This window comes from Leptonychotes weddellii, chromosome 7 (assembly GCF_054177405.1).
Source record: "Leptonychotes weddellii isolate Sample4059 chromosome 7, ASM5417740v2, whole genome shotgun sequence".
NCBI lineage: Eukaryota > Metazoa > Chordata > Mammalia > Carnivora > Phocidae > Leptonychotes > Leptonychotes weddellii.
In genome coordinates this window covers 23351858-23373293 of record NC_138375.1, presented here as the reverse complement: position 1 = coordinate 23373293, position 21436 = coordinate 23351858, and the positions used below count along the sequence as shown (strand labels likewise).

General features: G+C 35.6%; 1 protein-coding gene across 3 annotated transcripts in view; it reads left to right on the top strand.

Annotated features, from left to right (window-relative positions):
• The window catches only part of ZFR (zinc finger RNA binding protein), an 80994-nt gene that overhangs the window by 32241 nt on the left and 27317 nt on the right, over positions 1–21436 (top strand). For all 3 annotated transcript variants that reach the window (XR_014146866.1, XM_081825953.1, XM_081825952.1), the window contains 9 exons: positions 2809–3000; positions 3697–3988; positions 5848–6041; positions 7809–7928; positions 8933–9078; positions 14686–14848; positions 15887–16092; positions 17061–17211; positions 19755–19896. Coding sequence is in view for 2 of the 3 variants with exons in the window: in XM_081825953.1 (XP_081682079.1) it covers positions 2809–3000; positions 3697–3988; positions 5848–6041; positions 7809–7928; positions 8933–9078; positions 14686–14848; positions 15887–16092; positions 17061–17211; positions 19755–19896 (1606 nt within the window). In the remaining variant the exon portion in view is untranslated. The remainder of the gene's footprint in view (positions 1–2808; positions 3001–3696; positions 3989–5847; positions 6042–7808; positions 7929–8932; positions 9079–14685; positions 14849–15886; positions 16093–17060; positions 17212–19754; positions 19897–21436) is intronic.

Here is a 21436-nt window from a genome sequence, read left to right as displayed (position 1 = left end):
TAACTTAAAAGTTGTAATTTCAAATTAATTGGGGTTGGGGGTAAGATTGACTTTTTATTTCTTTTAGCGTCCACAGCTTGCTTTTATAAAGCCTTTATACAAAATTCTTCAGCTTAGCACAGTTGGCTGTTGATTTCCTTAGCTGTTCTTAGAGGTCCACGAGTATATGAATAGAATTTTACAGCTGAGAAAGGATGACTATAGAGATCATTCAGTTTTACATACCTGAATTAAAGATGAGAGGACTTTGTCAAATGTGTTATTTGTCAAATGTGTTATTCTTTCTGGAATATTAAAAATCCTTAAAATAAGTTCTTTTAACAGTCTGTAGTTTACAGGATAACATTTCTAATAAGGCTAACTTTTGCATATGCTTTGTAGAATGTTCTTTCTGTGTAGTTTCCTTTGTGAGGGAATAGAAACTTTGGGAACAAGAAAGATGTGGGGAAGTGTCTTTTTCAAAAATGTCTACTAATGAAGCATGTAAAATACTTATCCCCCTTTTCCCCCAGGTTTTGGTTTTTTCCTGATTGTTACATATTAAAATGTATGATTTAGGCATGAGTCTTTATAAAGTCTAATGTGTTCAACCCTTATCCTGACATTATTTGTTAATTTTTTTAAGAGTGTCTTTTTTTTTTTTTTTTTTTAAGATTTTATTTATTTGACAGAGAGACGCAGCAAGAGAGGGAACACAAGCAGGGGGAGTGGGAGAGGGAGAAGCAGGGCTTCCCGCGGAGCAGGTAGCCCAATGTGGGGCTCGATCCCAGGAACCTGGGATCATGAACTGAGCCACCCAGACGCCCCTTAAGAGTGTCTTTTTATATAAGAATTGACAAGCAGTTTGGTAGATAAAAGACATATTATTGGAAAGGGACAGTCTTTGACTCTGTAGTAGTTTCTTTCAGTTATATTGTCTCTGCCCCACCTATGTACATTCTTCTTAATTTATTAGATTAGTTCTATCTACTTTTTAATACTGATTTTTTAGATCATTTTCAATTATCAGCATTCCCTGAGTTACACAAATTAGGGAATAATTGTGGAATATTTAATGTATGTGACTAGTTACATAAAACCTTCTTTCTCCCTATTTGAGTGTGATAGGAAATAGTCTCATTGTGATTACATGGTCAGGGGAGAGGGAACAGGGGAAGAAGTATATATCCTGCTCTGCGATGGCTATTGAGAGGGGATGATGCTATGAGTGGCAAATGTAGACTGAAAAGATGTGTTGAGTGTCTGTTACCCATATAAAATGATAGAACATGGGTCTAAGATCATTGGTGAAAAGTCGCATTTAGAATGATACATATAAGACCGACCATTGGTTTGGAGTGTCTAGATTTTTATGAAAGAATAGGCCAGGGATACTTCTGCAACTCAGAGGCAGTGCCTTAAGGGGCTAATGAGCCTTAGAGAAAAGCATCATTGACTTTTTAAGTTAGAATCTAGGCGTGGACAAAGGAGGGAGGAGAGTAAGATTCAGGTTTAAGGGGCCATGGTCCCAGTCCTGGTTCTGCCACTGTGTGGCTTTGGACAAGTTGAGACCTTCACTTCTTTGGGCTTTTGTTCCCTCGCTTATTAAGGACTTGCCCTAAGTAATTGAGTCTCAGACTGCTTCATGGAGCCACTTCAGGCCACTGCAGATAATGAGAGGAGAATCAGATGACTGGGTCTTAGGTCTCCCTCTTTTGTTCCAAAAACAGAGCAACTTTCCCTACTTCTGCATAAGATTTCATTTGGAGAAAGGATTATCTTGTTTAAAAATTAGAAAATCATTGTTTTAGGTAATCTCTAAAGTTCCATCCAGCTCTGAAATTCTGTGATGAATATACAGCTTAATGCTAATGATACGTCTGTCTTAAAAACAATTTTAAAAATAAAACATGAAAGAGGAACTATTGGCCCCACTCAAGAAAAAAGAGACAGCAGTCCTTATTAACCTCCTCATTTTAATAAATCTGCCTTCTTTAATCATCTGATTCCAGACAGTTTTTGTGTTTTTTTTTTTGAGGATTTTATTTATTTATTTGACAGAGAGCACACAAGCAGGAGGAGCAACAAGCAGAGGGAGAGGGAGAAGCAGGCTCCCCGCTGAGCCGAGAGCCTGACGTGGGGCTCAATCCCAGGACCCTGGGATCATGACCTGAGCCAAAGGCAGACGCTTAACCGACTGAGCCACTCAGGCATCCCCAGACAGTTTTTAATATACAATTTCACTATTTTGTTGGCTAGTATTATAATAATATTGTTTTTCCTTACAAATACATGTAATTTTGAGTGTTACGTATTTTAAATAAGCTTTTGTTTCAGGATGGCATGGGTTCTTATGAAAACACATTCTGAGTTAGAAAAGTTAGTTTTATAAATAAATATACCTGTTCGTAAAATGTCTTGTTACCATTCAGAAACTTTTTTTTTCATGATATAGCTACATTCCCTCCCGTATCTTAGTTCTACAGTTAAATAATTTCTGGAATGGTCACTCTGTCCATCATTATACATAAGCAATAAAAGATTCAAATTCTTAAAACTGGAAGTGGTTACCTTACATTGTTAATACAGCTATGTATGAAAGTCCTTTGTAAATCAAAGTGTTAGATAAATGTATTCTTGGTAAGCAAAATACAGAGAACCACAGATATATCACGTATGTAGGGAATCCCACATGCTCTTGTTCAGTTGCTTTTATAGTTGTTTAGTGCTCATTATTAAATGAGTACTAGAGATTTGAGAATTGAATAATTTCAAATGATACAGATAGAAAATTAGCAAAGCAACATTTATCCTTTTTGTTTGAAACAGACTTATAAAGAACATTTAGAAGGACAGAAACATAAAAAAAAAGAAGCCGCGTTGAAAGCCTCACAAAATACCAGCAGCAACAACAACTCTACTCGTGGGACTCAAAATCAGCTACGTTGTGAGCTCTGCGATGTGTCTTGTACAGGAGCAGATGCATATGCTGCCCACATTCGTGGTGCTAAGCATCAGAAAGTAGGTGTTTTTTCCCACACACCCTTATGTCTTACTCTGTTTTCTTTTACTTTTTCAATGGGAGGGTTTAAATATAGGTGGCTTTAAAACTTGAGAGCTTTGAGTGGCTTATAGGCCTTGTTTATATGCTAATACACATAAAGGTAACATCAAATAGTCATTGCTTAAAGAGGGAAAGATTGGAGACTTTTTTTCTTTGAATTAAGCTAGATCATTTATTCGTCCAATTGGAAATTTGTTGTATGATTATTTTCCTCTGTCATGCTTAAGTATAGGTTGGTATGTATGTGGCCAAGTTGATTTCATCTTTCTTTGCCTTGGTTTCCTCACCTTGTGGTAAATGGAGTATGTATCGAAATCTGCTTCACAGAGATTGTTTTGAAAGTAATGAGTTTTATGTATACAAATATATAAACAAAAATATAACAAAGAAAAATATAGCTCGGATTTTCGTTTTATAAAGTCTTTTATGCCAGCTCAGAGCAACCAAGGGTCGTCAAAGAGTCATCCAAAAAGGGCTGGATTTTGTTTAGTTTATGTTGTTTAAAGCAGAGAATGTGTATGTATAAATATACTTTAAGGTTTTTATTTAAAATGATAAATATCCATTTCCTTGATTTCTAAAAAAAAACTCTTTTTAGAAAAAGTTAATCAGTGCTTTTTGGATTTCCTCACAAATGTGCTTTTATTTTGTAGGTGGTTAAATTACACACAAAACTTGGTAAACCCATTCCTTCAACAGAACCAAACGTTGTTAGCCAAGCTACTTCTTCAACAGCTGTGTCTGCTTCAAAACCGACTGCCTCTCCCTCAAGCATTGCAGCAAGCAATTGTACTGTGAATACTTCATCAATTGCAACTTCTTCAGTGAAAGGTCTTACAACTACAGGAAACTCGTCTCTTAATAGTACATCTAACACTAAAGTATCAGCAGTGCCTACAAATATGGCTGCCAAGAAAACATCTACACCCAAAATAAACTTTGTTGGCAAGTACTAAAGATTCTGTGTTCCTCCTAACTCTGTCAAAGTGATGTTTCTCCTCCATTCCAGGACTAATCCTTCTGTTTTATGCTCTTGTACCCATCTCCCTTCTTCTCTGAGACCTTATTCGATCACTTAACTGTTTTTTTCTCTTGAAATTTTAATCAGTCCTCCATCTTCTAATGGCTTCTTCCTTTTCCTTTTGGTCATACAGGTTTACCTTTGTCTTCGATAATCTTTAAAAAAAATAACAGACATTTTCTTACTACCATAATCCTCTCAAGCTGCAGCCTAATTCTTACTTTCTCTACTTTATACTTCTTATCCAGTCCTCAGTCTGTTCCAGTGTTTCCACCCTACTCTTCTGAAACTGCTTTCAGAAGTCACCAAAGATCTAATTGCCAAATCGAGTGACCAGTTTTCAGTCTCACTCTGGTTACCTCTCTAACATTTGACCGAGTTGACTGTTGTACCTTAAAGCTTAAAGTCTCTCTTATATATCTACCCACCCCATTCTCAGGTGTGTCTATAGGTTCTCCTGCCTTCATGTTCATTAAATGGTGGTGCTACTAAGATTCTGATTCTGGTTCTCATCTCACTCTCCTCACCTAGTATTCACAAGTGGTCTCATTCATTCCAGTGCGCAGTAACTTTAAAATTTCTTGGACAAACTCAAAACTCCCACCTTTTAGAGCTATATTATAGGAATTACCTGGTTATTTTCTGTATGGCTCTCTATGGCCAACCAGTGTCTCATTCTGTCACAAGAGTGTCATGAAATAATCTCGTCAAATTGCTGCGCTTTTTTTCACATGGAAAATTTTACTGACATTATTTATACTTGTTTATTGTCTCCTTCAGTTGTGTACATAGTCCTTTTGTTTCTGTCACTACAGTATTTCTACCAAAAAAATGCCTGTTTTTCTTCATAGCTACTGCCTTGTTTTTAGGCCTTCAAAGTCTTTTCCTCAGAACTTTGTCTCTTACCACATTCAGTCTCTCCAAAGCTTATCAAAGTCATTTTGTTAAAATACGTGTCAAATTGTATTAGTCTCCTGCTTAAAAATTTTCAGTGGCCTCCTTGCATGTAGGAAAAAACTATATTCCTTAATTATGCCATCTGAGGCCTTCATAATCTGAATGTGTCATCACATCTGCCTACATAGTAATTGATGCTGAGGTCTCCTTGAATTTACCATAGTCTTTTAAACTTCATGTTACTGTGTATGGTATTCTACGTAGACATCATTCTCTTCTTTCTGCTGGGCCAAGTTCATACTTGTTAACTCTTCTTTCAAAGCCCAGCTCAAGTGACACACCCTTAGTGAAGCCTTTGCTAACTGGATCATGTTAGAAGGTAGAGGCTCCCTTTTTTTTTTTTAACTTTAAATTTCCACCACACTGTGTTCCTGTTTACTGTAGCACTTACCACATTGTATTATAATTATTTGTATCTTCCCTTAAATTGTTGGCACCTCAGAAGCAGCTACACTATCTTACTCTTACATTACCAGGACTTAGGACGTTGCCCAGTTCCTTGGGAGGGAATTAGGGATACAAACGTGAATTGGGCTTAGACCCTACCTTTTTAGGTACTTGCTATTGACTTTTAGGTATTTGCTGTTATGAGAGTCATGATGGGGACAGAGGATCACTGGATGTTGGAGAAGGAAAAAATCCAGATATGTATTTCATTAACAGGGTAAAAAGGCCAAATCGTTGATGTGTTATTCAAAATTCTGATGTGTGTCAAGCAGGGGTTGGACTAATGGTGAAAAAATAACACCTGAAATTTTTGTTGTGTCAGATTATACATTTACAAAAAGAAAATGAAAATTACTATAATTCTTTTATGCTCTTCTAGGTGGGAATAAGCTGCAGTCAACAGGAAATAAAACAGAAGACTTAAAAGGAACCGAATGTGTTAAAAGCACTCCTGTCACCTCTGTACAGATTCCAGAAGTAAAGCCAGACACCGTGTCAGAACCAGTCACACCTGCGTCTCTTGCTGCTTTGCAGAGTGATGTGCAGCCAGTGGGCCATGATTATGTGGAGGAGGTATTGATTTGAGAATACCATCACTGTGAGATTAGTATAGGAAAGAAGTGTGTCACGTTGAGGGTACCTGGGTGGTTCAGTCAGTTAAGCGTCCGACTCTTGGTTTGAGCTCAGGTCATGATCTCACGGTTGTGAGATTGAGCCCCATGTTGGTCTCTGTGCCGGGCATGGAGCATGCTTAAGAGTCTGTCCCTCTGCACAGATGCTTTATGCGTAAAATTAGATTTAGGTTACTTATAAAGGAATATCATAGGTATCTTTGTTAAAGTTTTTTAAAAAGCATGTCCTTGGGGCTCCTGGGTGGTTCAGTCGGTTGAGCGACTGACTCTTGGTTTTGGCTCAGATCGTGATCTCAGCGGTCGTGAGATCAAGCCCTGTGGTGAGCTCCACACTTCAGCAAGGAGTCCACCTGAAGATTCTCTCCCTTTCCCCCCGCCTTCAAATAAGTAAATTTTTTTTAAAAAAGCATGCTCTTTAGGCTTGCCTAAGTGACATCATAATTTTTTTTTTTTAACTTTTTCCTTACCAACACCATCACTGTGATGTAAGGTAACTTTCTATTTGTTTGGTAGGCATTCTTGTATCCTTCAAGTATCCTGCATATAAAGAGTAAAAAAAAAAAAATTGTGAGCCGCAAAATAATGACAGAGAGAGCCAGTATTTCTTTCTGAACAATCATGTAGTTTCGTGTGTAAAATTAAAGTTGCTGATATATCACATCATGTTTATTTGATTTCTCAAGCTGATTAGAAATCTTCCTGTCTTACAGGTAAACTCAGTAAATTGAGGAATGAGGGGCCTGATAAATATTTGCTATTAGCAAAAAGCCCAACATAGAGTGGTGTAGCACTATTTACTTTCACTGTATTATGTTCTTATGTTCTCTGAGCTTCAGTGTCCTTATCTGTAAAACTTGGATATTTCCAAAGTTGTGAAGATTAAATAAAGTACCTAGAACAGTACCTAGCATATAGTAGATTTTTGGTAAATATCTCTTCATTTTTTTTCTCCCATCAAGAAAAATTACATATTATGTTGTCTTTGTTTACCAGATAGAAAACTGGATTATATTGTTTATAAGTAGTTCACAATTTAAAAATTATAGATTATAAGAGAGTAAACGTTTGGTTATCTAAACGGCCAGGACACCTTAATCTTTAATGATATTGATTAATTAAGTAAGCCAAAACTTAAAGAGAATTGGCATTCAGAGCCAATCTTTAAAGCTTTCACAAATAATTTGAACCTAGTATCCATTATAGACATGTTAATAACCCTGTACTTCTCTTCCTAACTGGTTGTGCATTTAGAAAAAAATTGACATTGATTTTCCATAAAGTTACATGTATAAAATCTTGAGATTTGTAGAAACTTGTATACCAAAATAATGTCTTTAATCCTCTTATTTCCATCTCCAAGAGCAGTACCTAGCCAGTAGCAGGTATTCACTATTTATTAGAGAACTATTATCCAATTGCATTTAAATTGAAATGTTTAAACATAATTAAAGGTATTGAAATTAAAGTTAATATCAAATGGAAATACATGCAGGTATACATCTTGCATGGCGCAGTTAAGAATTTTAACACTTATTTCGATTCTCTAGATTATCCTTTTAAAAAATTATAGGTATTGTCTCTTATTTTCCGCCCACTTCAATATTAATTGTTTACATTTATTCATCACAGAATCTCTGAGGGTTTGTGAGTGAAATCTTCAACTATAATATTTTGTTATGATTCTTGAATTCTTTTTTCCCATGTCAAGGTACGAAATGATGAGGGAAAAGTAATTCGATTCCATTGTAAATTATGTGAGTGCAGTTTTAATGATCCCAATGCTAAGGAGATGCACTTAAAAGGGCGAAGACACAGACTTCAATATAAAGTGAGTAAAATTTCAACTGTCAGGGCAGTTCAGTCGGTTAAATGTTTGACTCGATTTTAGCTCATGTCATGATCTCAGGGTTGTAGGATCAAGCCCCATGTCAGGTGTGGAGCCTCCTTAAGAGCCTCTTTCCCTCTGCCCCTCCCCGCCTTTAAAAATTTTTCAGCTGTCTTTTTTTATTTTAACACAGCTTGGAACATTCTACATAGAAAACACAACATCTAAACGTAACACAGTTCATGAACTCCCATTCTAACATTAGCATGTCATGTCTCACTTGGATTCAGATGTTTGGTTTTTATTGATTAGTTTGTTATACTTGGCTAAGAACAGTATAACCATATTTCATCATTTTTAGTGACTGTAACATTGCTTGGATCAAGTAATCATGTATATATATAGATAATTGCTTCACATAAAGTATTTTGAAAGAAGTATTAGGTCTCCATCTATTTACCTTCTTGTCTTGGTAGAATTTCCACTAAAATGAATTTTAAGATGAGGAATTCATTGAAAACACTTCAAATGTTAAGTTAAATCCAAATCATTTATTTATTTAAAGTTTTTAATTAGCCTAGACTAATGCATTAGATTCATGTGTTCCCTTCTAAACAAAGAGGTGGTAAAAATTAAAACAGTCTATTTTTTAACCCTCACAGTCAGACATTTAGAATCTTCTACTTACAAACAAGTAAAGGAAAATTAAATATCCATTAGCGCACTAAGGATTTCTTCTATTGGTTAGCACTACGTTACGTACTTTTTACATACTAAGTATCTCATCGTAAACTTAGTTAAGAATTTGGGGGATGGGAGGGGAAGAAGAATGTTTATTAATGTATTCTGAATCTTTCCTCTAATACAACTTATTTTACTGATTTTACCCTTAAAATAAATTTGCAACTGAAAGCCTCTATGATGAAAGAATATGGGGGACTGTATGATTAATAATACATGTAGATTGTTAGAGGGCATGCTAATTTTTTAAGTGTCTGCATTAACAGAAAAAAGTAAATCCAGATTTGCAAGTTGAAGTAAAGCCCAGTATTCGAGCCAGAAAGATTCAAGAAGAGAAAATGAGGAAGCAAATGCAGAAAGAAGAGTATTGGCGAAGACGAGAAGAAGAAGAACGCTGGAGAATGGAAATGAGGTAGTATCTTTAACTTTTAGTAGCATGATAGAAAGTGGTTCAGCCTTTCTAAAAAACTTAGCTATTCTGAGTATGACTCCTATTCAAAGCAATCCAGATTTATTTAGTGTACTTTAATTTTCACTTTTCAGGAAGATCATAGGTACAGGAAAGAAATGCATTAAAACTAAGATATTGGCTTTTCTAGTATTTGACCATGGCCTTGGTATTAGGAATTATGTGGTAAGTGGTGTCTTATATATATTAAATATATGAAGAAATAGTTGAATTATATATAGATAGATTTTTTTTTTTAATTAAACTCTACTATACCCAGTGTGGGGCTTGAACTCAAAAACCCAAGGTCAAGAGTCACCTGCTTTACTAATTGAGCCAGCCAGGTGCCCCAGAATAGTTTAATATTCTAAATAAATGCCTCAGTTTAAAACAAAAAAGAACATTTTGTTACATGATAAAAATATCCGGAGTATAAGATTTGGTAGATTCTAGACAATAATGTGTGCATTTTATAAAAGAAACGTCTATTATAGAAGCTTTAGAGGCTATAGGGAAGGAGAAAGGAGAAAACATATCTTCTAGAGATATATTAATATTTGGTTTTATTGATATAACTGACTTTTTTTGAGAGAGAGAGAGAGAGTGCATGCACGGAGGAGAGACATAGAGGGGGGAGAGAGTCTTAAGTAGGCTCCATGCCCAGTGCAGAGCCCAGTGTGGGGCTTGATCCCAAAACCCTGAGATCTCACAAACCTGAGCCCAAAACAAGAGTTAGGAGCTTAACCAACTGAGCCACCCAGGCACCCCAACATATCCTTAAATGATAAAATTCAGGGGCACTCGGCTGGCTCAGTTGGTAGAGCATGTTACTCTTGATTTCAGGGTCATGAGTTCAAGCCCCACATTGGGTGTAGAGGTTACTTGAAAAAATTAAATGGTACAATTCAGTGGTTTTTAAGTAATGCAGAGTTATACAGCCATCACCACAGGCAGTTTTAGAACTATTTTTGTCACCCCCAAAAGAAACCACAAACCCATTGGCAGTCACTCCCTGTTTTCCCGCCAACCCCTACATCTATCCCTTTCTGTATAATATACAATATACTTCTGTCTATAGACTTAACTCTGGGGGCGCCTGTGTTGCTCAGTTGGTTAAGTGTCTGCCTTCCGCTCAGGTCGTGATTACAGAGTCCTGGGATTAAGCCCTACATCGGGCTCCCTGCTCAGCAGGGAATCTGCTTCTCCCTGTCCCTCTGTGTGCTCTTTTTCTCTCTCTCTCTCTCTCTCTCAAATAAATAAATCTTTAGACTTATTCTGGAGATTTCACGTAAATGGAATCATACAATGTATGGTCTTTTTTGTCTGCCTACTTTTTTTTTTTTTTTTAAGATTTTATTCATTTGACAGAGAGAGACACAGCAAGAAAGGGAACATAAGCAGGGGGAGTGGGAGAGGGAGAAGCAGGCTTCCCGCAGAGCAGGGAGCCCGATGCAGGGCTCGATCCCAGGACCCTGGGACCACGACCTGAGCCGAAGGCAGACGCTTAACGACAGATCCACCCAGGCGCCCCTGCCTACTTTCACTTAACATAATGTTTTCAAGGTTCATGCATGTTTTAGCATGTATCAGTACTTTGTTTCATGGCTGAATAGTATTCCATCATATGAATGTGTAACATTGTTCATTTATCAGTTGATGAACATTTGTGTTGTTTCCACTTTCAGGCTATCATGAATACTGCTGCTAGGAGTATTTATGTACAAGTTTTAAAACATAATTTCAGGGGCACCTGGGTGCCTCAGGTGGTTAAGCATCTGCCTTCAGCTCAGGTCATGATCACAGAGTCCTGGGATTGAGCCCCACCCTGCTCAGTGGGGGCCTGCTTCTCCCTCTCCTACTTCCCCTGTTTGTGTGCACGTACTCTCTCTGTGTCAAATGAATAAACTCTTTAAAATATATATATATATATATAATTTCAAAAAATAAGAACAGAAGCATAATGTACACTTTTTTTTTTTTTTTAAGATTTTTTATGTATTTGACAGAGCACAAGCAGGGGGAGTGGGAAAGGGAGAAGCAGGCTCCCTGCTGGGCAGGGAGCCCGATGAGGGGTTCAATCCCAGGACCTGGGATCATGACCTGAGCCGAAGGCAGACGCTTAACCAACTGAGCCACCCAGGCGCTCCTGTTCACATTTTATAATTCACTTTTTTCATTTATATGTCAACTTAAAAATTAAGCTAGGATTATTTTTATTTTTCGTGACTGCATAGTATTCTCTTATAGATGTATAATTTTCTTTATAACTTGTCCCACATTGTTAGTTAGGTTGTTTCCAGCGTTTCTGTAACATAATTATTACATTGACCATCCTTGAGGCTGTATTATTGCATAAATCATGATTAGTTGCTAATAATAATATTTTCAGAACTGGAAATATTTGTTTGAAGGAGACCCATACTTCTGCCTATACTGAATACTGTAATTTCAGTGGTTTTCAGATATTTTGGTCTCAGGACTCTATACTCAGTAATTATTGAAGACTCCAAAGAGCTTTTGCTTAATGTGGGTTATAGCTGTCAAGATTTCACTATATTAAAAATTAAAACTGAGAAGTTTAATATTTATGAATTCATTTTAAAATGACATTTTAACTATATTTGTTTAAAATATAAACATATTGACTATATTATATTGCATGTATTTAATAAATATGGTGAAAATTAACTCTAAAATAACTATTTGTTCACCAGAATAGTGAGAATGATACTGTTTTACATTTTTGCAAATCTCTTTAATGTCTTGCTTAAGAGAAGGCATCATGATTCTCATATGTGCTTCTGTGTTCAATTTGTTGTGATACCACATTTTGCCTCTGGATAACTCCACTGTACATTCAAAAGAGAATGAGAACGGAAAAGGTAAATGATGTCTTAATATTAAGACATGGATCCCCTGACAGGGCCTCAGGGAACATCTGGAGTCCTTGGGCCACACTTTGAAAATTGCTGCTGTAACATTAAAGTCCCTGCCAATGAGAGAAATACGAAATCCTTTTTTGGTTCGTTGGTTTTTGTTTTCAAATTTGAAATTTGGGGGTAGGAAGGGGAAATCTTTTCAAATTTGTTTCAGTTCAGTTTGAATTGTAATTCTATTACTGGCAAATTTTCAAAAACTTCTTTTGAGCATAGTTGACACACAATACTACATTGGTTTTAGGTGTACAACATACTGATTTAGTAAGTTTATACTTCATGCTATGCTTACCACACGTTTAGCTACCATCTGTCCCCGGACAACACTGGTAATTCATTGACTATATTCCTTATGCTGTGCCTTTTATTCCTGTGACTTACTCATTTCATAACTGGAAGCCTGTATCTTCCACTCCCCTTCACCCATTTTGCCTGTCCCCTCACACCCCTTCCCTGTAGCAAACATTAGTTATCTATATTTATAGGTCTGATTTTGCTTTTTGTTTATTCATTTGTTTTTTTAGATTGCACATATCAGTGAAATCATGTATTTGTCTTTCTCAGTCTGACTTATTTCACTTAGCTTAATACCTTCTAGGTCCATCCATGTTGTTGCAGATGGCACGATCTCATCCTTTTTTCTGGCTGCATAATATTCCTATGTGTCCATCCACATCTTCCTTACCTGTTTGTGTATTAATGGACAGTTAGGTTGCTTCCATGTTTTGGCTATTGTAAATAATGCTGCAGTAAACATAGGGGTGCATGTATCTTCTCAAATTAGTGTTTTCATTTTCTTTGGGTAGTTACACAGTCGTTGAATTATTGGATCATAAGGTGTTTCTATTTTTAATGTTTTCCACATTGGCTGCACCAATTTACATTCCCACACACAGCATACAAGGGTTCCTTTTTCTCCACATCCTTGTCAGCCACTTTTTATTTCATAAATTGAATTTTATTTCATGTTTGACCATTTACATTTCTTCTGTAGTAAATTGCCTATTCATTTTTTATTTTTTTTACTTACCTGTTGTTCTTTACAGATACTATATTGTAGCTATTAACCTATTATTAATGTGTTATATTCAGATAGTTTTTGCTGTTATGTATTTTTATTTTTTTAATATGTGTAAATAGTCTCAATTTTTATGAATAATCTGCCTTTGTAATGCATTTTAAACTCTGTACGTAGATTATGGAACTTTTCTTCTTTTGCTGATATATCAAGTATTTATTAAGCACCTATGATGTGCTAGGAAATTGCATGTAGTGTGTTAGGCACTGAGTATGAATTGGTAAACAATGGATAAAAATCCCTGCCCTTATATAACTTAAACATTTGTGTTCAGTAATAACAATAAATTATTCAAAACTGGAATGAATGTAGTTTTCCAGAGCCGTCAACCTGTTATTCATTTTCTCTCAAGGCCTAAATAACAGAAAAGTATGTTTCTGTACTACTTCCAAGTTGGATGACCCAAAAAAAGCACACTTATTCCCAGCCTGAGGAAATTGGTAGTTTGTATAGAGCTACTTGAGAAGCATACTTGGGTTTTTTTGTTTTGTTTGTTTTTGGAAAACCACACTTCTTTCTTTTATATTAAACAAATTTGTCTAGTAAACCTTATTACTATCAAAATTTGCTTTAGAGACATGATTTCCCTTGCGAGTTATCGGTACCTAGTTTGAAGCTAAAAGACAGAAGTGAGAGTGAGGTAGTGAAAGAGAAATTAGATTCTGAAAATGACTGTTAAAGCAGAGGTTATACAATAGCTGCCCACAGTCCAAGGTCAGCCCATGGATGTTTTATTTGATAAACACGGTATTTTTAATCTGAACCAACATTAAAGATTTTGAAAAACTTTAAAATCCTGATGATCTTGGGATTGCAAACCTTTATTCCCTTATGGCAGTAATTAATTGGGGCTGAGTAGCAGCTGTTCTCTCTAGCCAGAACATGTACTTTCTTTTTATTTTTTCTTCAAATTTTTATTTAAATTCTAGTTAGTTAACAAACATGTGCTTTCTACTTGACCATAGTCCTCTCCAACCTTAATATGTCCCCAAAAATGAGACAGAAAGTGAGTTGCCATTTATCACTGTCTTGCACTGTTGTTTTTCCTCATAGTAGACAAATTTGTGTATGCCTGTATCCTAAATGGGGAAATTAAAAGTAGTCTTCAGAGAGTCTCTCTAAGGAGAAAATAGGAGGGAATACATTTCTTTGGAGACAGGAAGATAATTCCTGAATGTGTGCTTCACGTCTTTCATTCATACACGTTATTGGTCTGGCCACTCTAGGTAGGCATTTAAGTTTACAATCTTTATCTTAAAGAGGGAGAGATTGAAAGGAACTCTGAGGTTTCTGGTGTTTGTTCCTTTGGCTTTGACATCAGGCCATGAAATTTTGTGTTGCTTTTCTCTTTGTTTTCTCACCTCTTTTCACTCATATTTGCATCCATTTACTTGTAGATGAAAGCAAGTAAAGGATATTAGATACAGTAGGGAAAAAGAAGGGTGTTAGCCAAGCTGATTTGGGACAATTTTTTAATTGCATTTTTTTGTCATTACTGATGTAACTTCTTGGGTTGTATTTTTCTTAAAGGCTTGTAATGTCATTCTCTATTTTCAGACGTTATGAAGAGGACATGTACTGGAGAAGAATGGAGGAAGAACAACATCATTGGGATGATCGCCGCCGAATGCCTGATGGAGGCTATCCTCATGGTCCCCCAGGCCCATTAGGCCTTCTGGGAGTCCGACCAGGCATGCCTCCTCAGCCACAGGGGCCTGCAGTGAGTGTCCACTTATTTACATAGGGGGGTGAAAGTGTAAGATTGGTTCAGCATTAGAAGATAACAGTTTGGGGGGGCTAATTCTTAGATTTAATAGTCTCATAATCTCAATGTAAGTTTTTCATCTGATTTAGAATTTTCCCTCCTTTTATAGCTTCCTAACTCATGTCTTTATAAGGACTTCATAGAGTTTCCATGAATTTTTCTTACTTTCAGTAAAAGCTAAACAGGAGCAGAGCTTTTGTTCTGTCAAGTGTTCTTTAACATTAGAGATTTTCTTTCTTTGTTTTTCTTGACATTTGCAAGAACAACCAATTTTGAAGGCAGCTGCTTTGCCTTCAAAATTATTATGTTCCCATTACCTGTTGTTGAGAATCTTTTTTCCTTCTTCAAATCCCAACTATCTAAAACCTGCTACTGCTTCTGAATTGAGTGCAGGATAAAGGGGTATGTAATGGTTCAACCTGAGCATCAAAACATAGGAAAGATACACATCTTAAGAGTTTGTGTTTCACAGAAGCTGTGTAGAAGAAGAGACGCCAACTTATGAGGAACATTTCATAGAAGTTCAGACTACAAAACTAGAGGATTTTTGTTTGTTCTGTTTTCCAGAGAACATTTAGGAGAAAATAGCAAATTCCTCCTCTTTAACTTACTCTCTTTCTCATTTGTCTTTACACAGAACAAGCATTTGTAAAACCTGTTTTATCAAAGCCAAAAAAAGTTTCACAATCACTGGTCTTCAAAATTGAGTAAAAAGTATTTTCATAACTTTATTAGATACGGTGTTCAGGCAAAGCATGTATACATACAGAGATATGCATACATAAACAAGCTTCCGATTCTTGACAGTATAACTTTCCAAAGTTTGCAGTTTTGTTTTTACTGAAGTAGAAAAAGGGAAGATAATTTTAAATGGACATTTTGCATAGTTGACTTTCTTACTAAAAAGGCATGAGAAACATATGTATAGTTGAAAAACAAGTTTACTTTTGCCCAGGAACCATTGCTTTTAAATGAAGTAACTTTTTTCTCTAGCCCTTACGTCGTCCTGACTCATCTGATGATCGTTACGTAATGACAAAACATGCAACCATTTATCCAACTGAAGAGGAATTACAGGCAGTTCAGAAAATTGTTTCTATCACTGAACGTGCTTTAAAACTTGTTTCGGACAGTTTGTCTGAACATGAGAAGAGCAAGAGCAAAGAGGGAGATGATAAGAAGGAGGGAGGTAAAGACAGGTGTGTTTTCAGAGTTACTTACTTTGCTTATTTTTGGTTTTCCTTCCATGGACTTCTTATTCTTGAAATAAAAAGTTACAAAGGCGAAAAACTCTGGTGTGAGTGTACATGTCTTACCTTATTTGAGTAGATATGTAATGTATTTAGCTGCTGTTTGCTAAAATGAGAAATAGTTCCTTATAATCTCCAACCTTGTGATTTTACTAATTTTATTTTAATTTATATAAAACTATTTTGAGTCCTTTTTCAAAGCAGCCTTCATATTTGCATTCAGCTGTTCTTCGTTTTTTATTTGTTGTATCTGTCCCTGTTCAGTCCTTGTTTTAGCAACTTGTTTCCTTAATTTATTGACCATAAAGAATGAAGAAGCTTAAGCTTTGGTAACTTTTTTTTTTTTTTTAAACGTAGGCTCCAGGCCCAGTGTGGAGCCCAACATAGGGCTTGAGCTCATGACCCTGAGATCAAGAGTTGGACACTTAACCAACTGAGCCACTCAGGCACCCCTAGAAACATCTTTCATATCAAGTTTTGCATTGTAATCTATAACTTCTCATTTTCCTTTTACCATTTGGAAATATTTTTATATTAAACATGACTCTTGGGGGGCCTGGGTGGCTCAGTCAGTTAAGTATCCAACTCTTGATCTTAGCTCAGGTCTCAGTCTCAGGGTCATGAGATTTAAAAAAAAAAAAGAAGAAGAACTATGACTCTTACTCTGATTTATAAAATGAGACACAGAAATGTTAATATTCTTTGAAATTGTCCCTGTGAGAACTTAGTTCTTGATTTATTTATCCATATTTCTTATCTAAATGAAGGATACTTCTAAAAAATACTAAATATTTTTTAACTAGTTGATGAAACTTTTAATAGTATAAAAGTTATTTAATTTACTATTATATATTTAGAGATTATCATGGGTCTGGTTGAGAAGAGAAATGTCATAATATAATTTGATTTCACTGCAGAGCTTTAAAAGGAGTTTTGCGAGTGGGAGTATTGGCAAAAGGATTACTTCTCCGAGGAGATAGAAATGTCAACCTTGTTTTGCTGTGCTCCGAGAAACCTTCAAAGACATTATTAAGCCGTATTGCAGAAAATCTACCCAAACAGCTTGCTGTAAGTATTATGGAAATGTTCATTTTTACCCCTTGTCTGGTTCAGAAGTTTTTGGCAGGACTAACTGTGCTTTCAGCCTAAACCTAAGCCAGCCTTTAAATTTTTGGCTTGACTTTCCATGTTGAGTTTTTTTTGCTTCGTTGTGCAAATCGGTAGGACTATTTTCTACTTTGTCTTTTTAGGTTTTATAGTGCTTGTATTTGACATGAAGCCATCTTGCTAATTTATTTAAAAATGTAAAATTGTAGCACATGTCCTCATCCTGTTTTTTCCCCCAAGATTTGAAGCATAAGAGAGAAGGCAGTTGACCGAATATGGTTTTTCTTTCTTTTTTTTTTTTGTTAAAGCCCCTGTGTAGCAAGCTTAAATTTTTAAAATCTGTGAACCTCTTGCCTATTTAGTTGAATACATGTTTTTAATAAAATACAGTAAGAAATAGTCTTTCCAATTTGAATTTCCCTGGTTTTGTTGTGATTTTTGTTTTGTTTTTCTTTGTTTATAATGATAGGAATTCTCTGTCCAGCAAATCATGGCAATGCACAATTAGTAGAATATCCCCTTTTGGTCTTACAAAAGCAAACTTTTTGTTTTAAGTTTGAATTCTAAAAAATTTTATACATTAATTTGTCAGAATCTCAGATTGAGGTTTAAATATTCCTTGGGATGCCTGGGTGGTGCAGTCAGTTAAACGTCCAGCTCTTGGTTTCGGTTCTGGTCATGAGATCGAGCCCCACGTTGGGCTTGGCTCTCAGCACAGAGTCTAAGACTCTCTCCCTCTCCTTCTGCCTTACCCGCGCCCACCCCCCCCCCACACACACACTTGCCCGTTCATGCTCCCTCCCTCTCTCTCTCTCTAAATAAAATCTTAAAAAAAAAAAAAAAATACTCCTTGAATAATTTAATGTATATAATTTATCTTAAAACCTTGCAGTTTAATTAGATATTCTAAATCCAAGGATTGACATTTCATTGGTAATGTGTATTCTACAGCAATGAGTCAGAATAAATAGTACCTGACCACAGCAGAGCAACTGGTAACAAAAGGGATAGTGAAGCACAGTGTTGAACTTAAGCTCTGACAACTCTGACACTTAATGTTGTTTGCTTTATGTTACCATTGTTGCAGAAATGAAGTTTCTTATTGTGGATGAGTCTTTTAAGTACTAGGAGCCAGCAGAATTGGCATTGTGTGTCTGCTTCTTATTCCTTTGTTGAGGCTGCTAGGGCAGTGGGGTGTGGTGGGGGAGAGAGGAAAGGTTTGAGGACCTTGAGAGAATTATGTAATTTGCTAGAAATATCTTGATCTTAATTGTGATACTTAGTAAAACTACAAAGCAGGAAATATATCCTAAGGAAATAATCAAGGAGTTAGACTAAAAACAAAATACCGTTTCCAAATCAGACTGTACTTACTATACAAGGGAATAAAAAAAAGAATTAATTCTTCATCATTGTCATAGATGACATTTATATAGTACTTAGTATGTATCAGGCACTGTTTTTTGTTTTTTGTTTTGTTTTTTTTCTTTTCTAAGATTTTATTTGAAAGAGAGCACACGAGCTGGGGGAGGGGCAGAGGGTTGGGAGAGAGAGAATCTCAAGCAGACTCCCCACTGAGCACAAGCCCCCAGTGTGGGGCTCAATCCCAGGACCCCTAGATCATGACCTGAGCCGAAGTCAGACACTTAACTGACTGAGCCAACCAGGCACTGTTTTAAGGGCCTTATATAGTTAATTCACTTAGTTCTATAGGTTAGGTAAAGATTTCTGTCCCCATTTTACAGAAACAGGATAGGAGAGTTAAATAATTTGCCCATCTTCACAGCACTAGTAAAGTAACAGCTGGAATTTGAACTTACATACTATACTATAAACACTCAATGTAATTTCTGTGTAACGTCTTCATTCATTCATAGGAACTGGGGCTTATTATCTTTATCAAATTGTAGTGAATCCTGGTTTTTCTGGCTGTTAATCAAGACTTTTTGCTCTCTGATTATGAAATATAGATGTTGATTTCACAGTGTACAGTGGGAATGGTTGAATTCAAGAATCTATTTAGTTTCATTCAAATTCTGCAAATGTATGAGAACTTAACTACCCAGATGCTATTTGGAAGGTACAGTAGTAAATACAGCAGTGTTTCTTTTATCCAAGAATTTATAATCTAATAGGGACATATACAAATAATCCCTCTGATACAAATAATGATAAATATTAGCTCAACAAAGAATTCTAAAAGGAAAGTATAGTAAGAGATTAATGATATTTGCATTATTGTAAGACTTCTTGGAGAGTAGTATATTATCTACTGCTTATAAAATGATTGAAGTAGAGGCGCCTGGCTGGTTTCATCAGTAGAGCACATGACTCTTGATCTTCGGGTTGTAAGTTTGAGCCCCATGTTGGGTGTAAAGATTACTTAAAAATAAATTAATTAATTAAATGTTTGAGGTAGTGAGAAAATGAAAGAGCCATAATGAATCTGTTTTGTCTGATAATGTAAAAGTCCAACTAATTTTTTTGTACTCTTCATTACATAGGTTATAAGTCCTGAGAAGTATGATATAAAATGTGCTATGTCTGAAGCGGCAATAATTTTGAATTCATGTGTGGAACCCAAAATGCAAGTCACTATCACCCTGACATCTCCAATTATTAGAGAAGAGAACATGAGGGAAGGAGGTTGGAAAGCCATTAAACATTCTACTTTTCTATTAACTTTTTTTTTTCATTTACCTACTCTTTAAGATGGCATTAAGCCCTAGAAGGCAACATGCTGGCATTACATAAGAATTGGATAGATTTGACTTATGTAGCAACCAGTTTTGCTTAAGATCATTTCCCAGAAAGTAAATGCTCTTTTTAGTAATGTACTTTTATATAAAACACTCATGGTATTATTGACTTTCTTGATTTTTTTCTTTTCTTGCTAACCTCAGATTTCTGGAAAAAAAAAGTTCAAAATTATTCTTGCTGACGTAGTGGACACATGAAAAAAATGTTGGTAGTAAGGGGCCACAAATTTAACTTCTATTAAGAAGTTTTTGTTCTTGTCTTTAAAAAAAGACAAGAGAGTTTCAAATAAAATTGGTTATATACTTGTAATACTTCCATTTTAAGAGGCATTGTTAGATGTGTAATCATGGATTTGGCTTGTCCTGAGGTAAATATTTCTAGTTCTCTGAGGTTGCTCTTTTGTTTGGAGAGTTTTCATGAATGCAGAGCATCCTAATGCACGTAGATTTGGGCATTTGAACCCAATATAATTATACTAGAGATATTGAAAAATAAATGGTGTAGGTGTAGTTAGTAAGTTATAGTACAGTACAGGGTTTTTAAACTTACTTTACAATTGTAGAAGGTGAAATCCTGCTGGTGCCAGCAATGTTGCTTTAGGGACTGTTCTATAACATTTTCAAAGCTTCAAAAGCTTTTAAGCCAAAAAGCATGGTCAGTGTCTGCCTTATGTTGGTTCTGTTGTTTTATGGGTCAGATAAAATTTACTTTGTTTCCTTTCATGTTGTTTTGTACATCTTAACTTGTTGAGTATGGGGTTATATAGTCTACACTAATATTTCTTTGTGATACAGATAGAGGAGAAAAGAATACTGTCTTGAATATTAAAATTGTCTAAAATAGCATCAGTAGGCTCTTAGTTACTGTCCCTTTAAATTTGTTTTCTTACAGCAAAGCAATTTTTTTTTAAGGCACTGGGCTTTCCACGACCCAGGAAGACAACACTTTATTTAAAATGTGGTCATTGGGAGACATGTCTAATCTTGCATACTTCACGTATACACCATATCAGGACTTGTATGTTGTATAAGCTTTGCATCTTAAAAATGAAAGGGTTTTGTGTAAAGGATCTTTTATATGAACATGATTTTCCACTCAAAGTCTGACTGTGGATATTGCTGGAAAAACAATTCCTGAGTCAATCTGGTCAATTCATATGCAACATATGACACTTAGGATTTGAAAAAGAAATCTTCTAATATGATATAAATAAAAGTTGTTATACTTGGGATGAAATTATACTCATATAACCATTTAATTTAACTATTTCAGAGCACATTTTATCCAATTCTATTTAGCCTTAGTTAAATTTGTACATTATCGAGTTATTTTGTTACATTGCAAAAGTCTAAAGTTCATATCGCATCTGTAGTAGTCTTTGATAACCTATCCCTTCTAAAGGAAACAAAATTATATTTTTGTCTGA